At 52.3% G+C, this 8,413-nt stretch overlaps 1 protein-coding gene across 5 annotated transcripts in view; it reads right to left on the reverse strand.

The window, feature by feature from the left end:
* Positions 1 to 3,447: 3,447 nt before the first annotated feature.
* Positions 3,448 to 8,413, reverse strand: part of CMKLR1 (chemerin chemokine-like receptor 1) — a 55,208-nt gene continuing 50,242 nt past the window's right edge. For all 5 annotated transcript variants that reach the window (XM_019632839.1, XM_019632838.1, XM_019632842.1 and 2 more), the window contains 2 exons: positions 5,537 to 5,676; positions 3,448 to 4,979 (listed from right to left, as the gene is read on the reverse strand). In XM_019632839.1, the coding sequence (XP_019488384.1) occupies positions 3,870 to 4,976 (1,107 nt within the window). In that variant the 5' untranslated portion in view covers positions 4,977 to 4,979; positions 5,537 to 5,676 and the 3' untranslated portion in view covers positions 3,448 to 3,869. The remainder of the gene's footprint in view (positions 4,980 to 5,536; positions 5,677 to 8,413) is intronic.

Raw genomic sequence — 8,413 nt, forward strand, 5'->3', positions numbered from 1 at the left:
TCCACTTCTCTCAGGTTCTACCTTTGCTCCCACAGTCCAGGCACCATAGCACTCTTTTGGAGGCTGCAGCAGCCCCTACCCCGAGCTGCCCCTTCTGCCCCTTTCCAAATTGTCATCCCCAGAATGGCCCAGGCATCGGGCATCATTTCAATAGGCAGGTCTGAGCCAGACACTAACCTGCACAGGGCTTCCCCTTCCTCTCAGGGTCCCGTGGTCTGGCCCTGCCCCCTCTCCGTCCTACGTGGTCCATGCTCAGCCTACCTGCTCTGCTGTAGCCCCCGTCCCCTTCCAGCCCCGCAGGTTCACTCTGCTCCCTCCCACATCAACACCGCTGCTGCCCGTGCAGTTTCCTCCACCTGGAAACTGCATCTCCCACCAAATCAGTGCCTACCTGTCATTCACATCTCAAGTGTTTCTTCCCTGAGCAAGTGTCCTTGGCCTTTGGACAGGGTCAGGGCCCTCTACAATATGTTCATTGAACTTACTGAGGTTGTTTTCCATTCAGAGGGTGTTTTTTCGTTTGTTTGTTTGTTAATTATTGGCTATCTCTCCCATTAGCCAATAAATGGTCTGAGGACAGAGATTGTATATGGCCGGATCATCCCTGTATTCCCGGTGCCTACCACACGGCCTGGCAAAGCATAGGTATTTAATAGGTTTTTATGGAATGGATGAATGGGCGGATATGTATATAGAGAGGTAGTAATGTTAATGGATAGATAGGTGGATGGATGGATGTGTGAATGTGTAGATAGGAGCATCTGTCCTTGGATGGCCTGAAGTGGCACCAAAGGGCATGGACTTAGCGGTAAGGCATCCTGGAGTTCAGTCTCCTATCTGCCATGGCTTGCTACGTTACCTTGCGTAAGTCACTACCTGTCACATATCCTTGGTTGCTAGGAAAACTAAATGAGTGGAAAGAATTTTTTTTCAAGATGCATGCTTCTTAAAGTCCAGAATTTGGGGAATGGTAAGTTGGGAATTTCAGGGTTTCTCCTACTGGCTCACAATATAGCTGTGTGACTTTGGACAGGTCACTTGGCCTCTCTGAGCCTCAGCTGCTATTCTGTGAGGTGGACAGGGAAGGCAAGGGTGTGTTTGTGGCAGGAATCTGCAGCACTGAGCTCCACTCTTGCTTCTGTCTCTTCCTTCCAGAGAAACTTCGTCCTCAAAGGGAGGAAGAAAGCAAGCCCTCTGTTGAATTAGTTCATGGCTTCCTGGTTCCTCGTGGTCCTGAATACCACGCCCAGCAGCAATTTTCCAAATTTGGGGTTTGGCAACCACAGGCCCAGGGTGCCCCAAGCTCCGGCCAGAGCATAGCATGTTAGGGAGGAACAGGAGAGGGAGGCCAGTGGTAGGAGTTGGAGAATGAATCACAGATGACTTCCATCCAAGCCAAGTACCACTTCCTTTAGCAGATTTCTCAAAGGGCAGCTCTCAAAACCTCAGCTCCTTTATCTATAAAATGGGAAAGGCCTGGGTGAGATGGGTTTAAAGGGCCCTCATGGCTCTCACTATTGGAGTCTATCTTCTCCCACCCATCCTGGCCCCTAAGCTCCCCTCCCCCTTATCCCCCTCTGCCTCCCCCGCTTCCCTTCTGTCCCCCCTCAATCCTCCTCTCTCTCTCCTTCCTCTTAAGGGCTGAGACGCTGGGAGCTCAGGCAGGAGACCTGGTTCAAAGGCCAGCTCCATCATTTACTAGCCGTGTGACCTTGAATAAGTGAGGTTTGCCATCCAAACCTCCCTTTCTGCATCCCCCACACAAGTCTGCTGGTCCTCTTCTCAGAACCGTCATGAGAGTTTGTTGATGTTTTGTGCCTGCACATGGTAGAGATTTAATAAATGCCAGATTCCTTTCCTTCATTGTCACTCTCCATTTCCTTTGTGCTCCCCTCTCCCTTCGCTCCCCCATCCTCAAACATCACCCTCTCTTCGAGTCCCTCTGCCTGCTTCCCAGCACCCCCTGGGTCCGCCCACCCCACGCAGAAGGCGGCACTGAGGCCCTATCGGCTGAGTCCCAGCCACCAAGGGCGGGTTCTCAGGCACAAAGTGAGCTTGCCTGCAGAGTAACGCAGGTGAACACATGTGTGAACCGCAGGGATGTTGTGTGTGTGGCGGGTGGAGATGCTCAAAAGAAGCGGTAGGGACAAGATGGAAGGGGGTGTCATGTTTGCCTTTAAACATTTGATGGGAAACTACAGTTAGAACAGGAAGACTGGCGAGGCGGCCCGAAAAAGGAGGCCTGACCCGAAGGAGGAAAACAGCTGGTTTGAATATTGCTCCTGTTCATCAGCTTTTCCAACGACAAAATGATTTCCTGGCTCCCCCAGCCTGGCCGGCATGCAGCCCAGGAGGCGTGAGGCGCGGAGTCCAGGAAGCACCACCATCCTGAGGGTCCGAGGCCCGAGTGGCTGATGGCTGCCTCTGGGACCTAGAACACGTCCCATGCTGTCTTGTGCCTCAGTTGCTTCACCTGTGAGGTTGGAGAGGGGGTGATGGGGGTGGGGCATTGGCAATATTTAAAGCCCCCTTTTTGCTTTCAAACTGTCCTGGTGCAGATGGCTTAACGCAATCGGAAACCCCAGCTTGGGATCAATTCAGAACTGGCTCATCATAAACACAACGACCCAACCACGAAGGAACAGTTTGTCTCTTAACGAGGTGTGATTCCAAACAGCCCGTGGCCTCGGGAGCTCGCCCAGCGCTGTGGAGACATTACATCTGTTCACTGCATCATGTTGGAGAATTGGCTTCACAACGAAGGGACTGGGAAGAGAACAGAATGCAGCCCATCGCAGGCCAAAGGGCCTCTGGCCCACGAGGGCTGCTTCCTGCCAGGCCTCGCTCCCCATTGTCTTCCCTGAGATTTCAGGGGTGCAGGAGCTGGCGTGTTTGGATGCGTGTCAAGGGAGCTAGAGGCCAACTGCATTTTCTTTGCCATGTTGGGTCATTTTTGAAAACTATTTGCAAAGCTGGCTTAAAGGCCACTAAGATGTTTACATTAATCTGCTGAGGGATGTATATTTATGGTAAAAAAAAAAAACCCAAGACCTTCTCAAAACCTTAAGACTCCGCAGCCTTATCTGAGCCAGACAGGCTCTGGCAGAGACCAGCTGGGCGCCCTCTGGCAAGTATCTTAACCTCTCTGAGCCTCTGTTACCTTATATGTAAAAGGGAAGTAATATATAATTATACCTAACTCGGGGCAGCTGTGATGAATAAATGAGATACATGTAAAGTGCTGATCGTAGGAAGTGCTAAATAAATGTAGGCTATCATTATCGTCTAGAGCAGCGGTTCTCAACCTGCCTAATGCCGTGACCCCTTAGTACAGTTCCTCATGTTGTGGTGACCCCCAACCATAAAATTATTTTCGTTGCTACTCTATAACTGTAATTTTGCACTGTTATGAATCGTAATATAAATATATTTTTGTTTTCCGATGGTCTTAGGCGACCCCTGTGAAAGGGTCGTTCGACCCCCAAAGGGGTCGCGACCCACAGGTTGAGAACCACTGCTTTAGAGTGTTTGTGGCATTCCTGGGAGCGTAATCTCGCTGTCTTACGTTGATCCCAGTTCATGGCAATTTTTTTTAAATTCTCCTTTTTTGGCTTTGTGTCGGTCAAGGATGGTCTCCCCAAAAGCATGGGATGCTGGTCCAAGGCTGAACCACATGACACACCCTGTCCACCATGCCCCTGAAAGAAAGGGGTCCTGAGCCCTGGATGCCCAGCTCAAAACATTGTTCAGTCCTGTGCAAAACACAGTGGGCATTGGTGGGTACCAAAGAGGTTCCTGCCATAGTCTTGAGAAAGCAGAGCTTTGGGCTCCGAGGTTGGGACTGTCCACTGGGGTCTCCCAGGTGAGGCTCAGAGCATGCTGGTTTCCCTCCCATTCATCGAGGACCTCTCATTTATTGACGACATCTTGGTAAAGCTCCTGTGGCTGGGGTAGGAGGAGTGGCCCGTGTCTTCACTCAGAGCATTGACCAGGCGGGAGAAGAAGGCCACCTTGAACTTCTTGAAGTCCTGCCCCATGAAGACATACAGAATGGGGTTCATGCAGCTGTTGGCAGTAGCGATGGCAGTGGCCAGGGGCAAACCCATGCTGAAGACGGACCCAGGTATGGCGGCGTGGTGGAGCTCCAGGAGATAGAGCGTGTGGTAGGGGCACCAGCAGCAGAAGAAGGTGATGATGATGGTCATGATGATCTTGAAGGGCTTCTTGGTTTTGGCCAAGCGGTTGCGTTGCAGCTTGCAGACGATGGTGAAATAACAGGCTGTGATGATGAGGACCGGGATCAGGAAGCCGCAGAGGAAGCGGGTGATGGTCACTCCCATGTGCCGGCCAAACGCCACCGAGTCCAGTCCAGGGTTAGCGGACCCCGGGGAAGAGTTGGCCATGGACAGGCTGAAATTGTTGAAGCAGGATATCTTCCCGTTCAGATGGGCTGTGTCCCGGAACAGGAGAGATGGGGAGCTCAGGAAGAAAGCCAGGACCCAGATAACCACGCAGGCCACGTAGGACAGCCGCACGCTGCGGTGGTTCTGGGACCAGACAGGGAGGAGCACAGAGATGCAGCGGTCGAAGCTGATGACGGTCAACAGGAAGACGCTGGTGTACATGTTGTGGACGAGCAGGAAGCTGCTCATCTTGCACATGGCCGTCCCAAAAACCCAGTGGTAGTCCATGGCGGTATAGGCAATATGGGTCGGGAGGAAGATGTTGAACAGGAAATCTGCCACGGCAAGGTTGAGGAACCAGACGGTGTTCACCGTCTTCTTCATCTTGAAGGTGGCCATGAAGATCACTAAGCCATTGCCCACGATCCCGAGGAAACAGACGATGCTGTAGACCGCCACCAGGAAGATCCTGACCGCCCTGCTTTCAGGGTGGGACAGATCCTCCAGAACCATGATGGTGCTGACCTCATCAGGGTAGTCATCGTAGGAGTCGTTGTAATCCACGTCCCCCATTCTCTGCAAGGGGGAGACAGGGGTCATTAGGGGTCGTTGAATGGAACGGGCGTTAAGAGGTTGACCAATACCAGGACGATCAACATTGTTCTCCCCGGTTCTGAGCAAGGCCGGTTTGGTGGTTTAACTGAACACCTCTCTGGCACCTCCTACGTACCAGGTACTAGTCTAAAGAGTTGACATACGTATATAAACTCTCTTCATCCTCCCAACAACTCAGTGAGGTAGGGAGGTCACGAACCCATTTTACAGATGAGGAAACTGAGGCACAGAGAGCTAGCTTAAGTTACTTGCCCAAGGTCATACCCCGGGAGTCAAACCCCAGGTTCAGAGTCTACACTTTGGACAACCATGTTCTGCTGCTTCCCTGGGACCCTCCCCTTCCCCTTACAGTCTAGTGGGGGGAGACAAACATTCATTAAAAAGTTCCTTAATCATGGGAAAATTTCAATGATGCTAAGTACAATGAAAAAGAGGAGCATAGCACCATGAACTTCATTCCAACCATGTTTCCCAAACCCAGGGGACAGCCATATGCTGGCATTCTCCGGAGCTCCCACCTTGTCAGCGGTCCCCCGCTGGTGCCTTTTGGAAACAGGAGTTCAGACCACAAGAGTCCCTCACCAGTCACTGTTACGGTGTCTGAAGCTCTCCCGCGTGGGCTCTCAGCCAATCAGTCCCTGTGCACAGCTGGAAACACCTGCAGGGAAGAACAAGGAGGCAGCAGTTGGATACTGGTCTAAGGGCCAGAGCACTAGGTGGACTCAGAGCCACAGAGAGGATCTATTGTCATTACTTCCAATTTACAGAAGCAGCAGAGGGCTGGAGAGGCTCAGTGACACGCCCAAGGCTACTCAGTTCAGAAGTGGTGGAGCCCCTTGAGCCCAAATCAGCTGCTGCTGGGCCCTTTATCCCAAGTCCCATTTCTCCACCATAGCACATCCATAAATGAGAGCCTGAGACGGGGGTGGGTTCAGGGGAGAGTATGGATGGATCGATGCAAACACTGCTACCGCAGGACCCAGAAAACACCATTCCAGGCAATGTTGGGCACCCAGAAGACAGAAGAGAAAGTACCCAGAGCACCCACTGTGTGCCGGAACTGTAGGAACTGTAATGCCCTCATCTCATTTCGTCTTCCCAGGGGCAGTTCCAGGCCTTGTTATTATTCTTTTTTTAGACACTGTGGAAACTGAGCGAGAAGTGTCATTCTCACTGGGGCATTCTCTGGGCCCTGCGGGTACCGGGAATTAGACACAGACCCTGCTGTCACAGCAGACTGCTCAGGAGACAGACACAAATACGTTCACTGAGCACCTCCATCATACGGTTGGGTATTTTCCCAATTGATGGGAGAACAAACTGAGACGCTGGGGAGTTTGCAAGCTTGGGAGGCCTCGGACGCGGTGGTCACATGCATGGCTCACACCCAACCTCGGCCACTTACCAGCCGTGTGGCTTTGAACATGTGATTTCTCCCCCTCTGAACCTCAGTTTTCTCATGGGTAAAATGGGAATAGTCACTTCACGGAGTGGATGTAAGAACTACAGGCATCAGGAACGTGGAGCATTTGGCTTGGTGCTGGCACATAGTAAACCTTCAGTAAATGTTAGTGATTACATTACGGCCCAGGGGTAACAGCTGATGAGCAGCCCAGCCGGAATTTGAACGCAGGGCTCTGACACCCCGGAGTCCATGCACATGCCACCACCCAAGCTATCCCCATCTTGACAAATGGGCTCCAAACCAGACGTCTCAGCCTGGCGAGACTGCCAATCAATGCTTCATTATCAGTACCTCCAACCTTCCTCCAGCTAAATTCATTGCTGGTCCTTAATGGGTTTGCGATTGATATTTTATTGCATAAAAGTCATGTTTTGCTTTTATTAAGTAAGAGCCTCTTGGGAAATTCCTTTGAGAACTCTGGGCTCCAGGGACTCAGAATTTGAGCTCGGGTGTCATTCCACTCTGCTGGGAGGCAGAGGTGAACAATGAGGGGTCCCCAGGGCTTCCAGGGCACTGGAATTTGGAGAGAAGACGGGGACACTGCAGCTGGCCTCTCTTAATTGGGGAAATGTGACTGGTGTTCATAATAATAATAAATGCCAGGGACTACTATGCTGAGCTTGTAATACAGGTGGCCCCACTTTAACCCATGAGGGGCGCCCACAAGGCCAAAGACCCTTGCCCCAGGCATCCAGGCAGGAGGTGGCAGAGCTGGGATTCGAACCAGGTCTGCAGAGCCTGGACTCTTACCATCACTTCCCGCTGCCCTAAAATCATGATCTGACGACAGTCACTGAGTATATCCTTAAGGAAGCAATGACAGTGTCCACATTCCCTGTGCTGGACCGTGCACGCCCCAGGGACAAGGAAATGGCTTTCCTGGCAGAAACGGTCCAGAGCTGTAGCCATCACATCCAAGTTCCAGACAGGAAAAAGGGAAAAGATGAAGGAAGGATACACCACAGGAGCTCACAGTTAGGAACAAGGCACAAGGCAGAGGAAGTGCAGTGGTGGGGTCAAGGCCAGGGCGCCTGAGGCTTCCTGGGGCAGGTGGGTTCTCAGTGGAGCCCATGACGCTGAAGTTTTAACTTTCTAGCTACGTTTTCAAGGACACCTATGAGTGAAGAAGACGGAACGCAGGAGAAGGGAGGGCATTCCGCGCCATCTCCCTACACCCCCGGAACTCCCCCTTTATGGCAGTGAGGGGGTGTCTGAGCCGCAGGAGGAGTGTGGAAAGGAGTAGGGACTCAGGCCCCGCATTTTGTACTGCAGCGTCTGCAGATACGTGCCAGGGACACAACAGATAACGTCATGTCTGGCTCTCCTGCTGCACAGGAAGCAGCTTGGGGTCAGAGGCCACATCTTTTCGTCTTTGAATGGGGGCCAGACTGGGATGTCACGGGGTGGTGCTGACATCCTCTGGGCATTTCTACCCGTTCACCCCTCACCCCTCATCCTGAGAACTGAGTGAGTCAGTGTCGCCAGTTAGTATGTGTGTTCACCCTGCCAAGCCCCTCAGCTCTCCCTGGAGGGGGGGGCCTCGGTCACAGGTTTGCATTCAGCCTCCATCTGTCCCCACACACATGCCTCTTGTCCTGAGCCTGTTTCTGCCCCCAGACCAAGAAGTACTGGACTGAGTGGTCAAGGACACAGATGCTGTGGCCCAGCTAGGCTGCCAGCATCCAAATCCTTGGTCTGCATGAACTTCCTGTGACCTTGAGCAAGCTAGCTACCTTCGCTGCACCTCTGTAGGGCAAGGAACAGCACTGCTTCCCTGAGGACCTGGGCTGCTTCCTCCTTCTTGATAATCCAAGTTCTCCAACTGATCACATTTTCCTTTTTTGATGTGGCCACAAGGGAGCTCAGGGTCACATTTGCAGGTCAAAGGCAACATCCCCATTAGCCCTGCTGGTCTGCAGGTTTCTGCGTT

This window comes from Hipposideros armiger, unplaced genomic scaffold (assembly GCF_001890085.2).
Source record: "Hipposideros armiger isolate ML-2016 unplaced genomic scaffold, ASM189008v1 scaffold_1185, whole genome shotgun sequence".
In the NCBI taxonomy this organism is placed as follows: domain Eukaryota; kingdom Metazoa; phylum Chordata; class Mammalia; order Chiroptera; family Hipposideridae; genus Hipposideros; species Hipposideros armiger.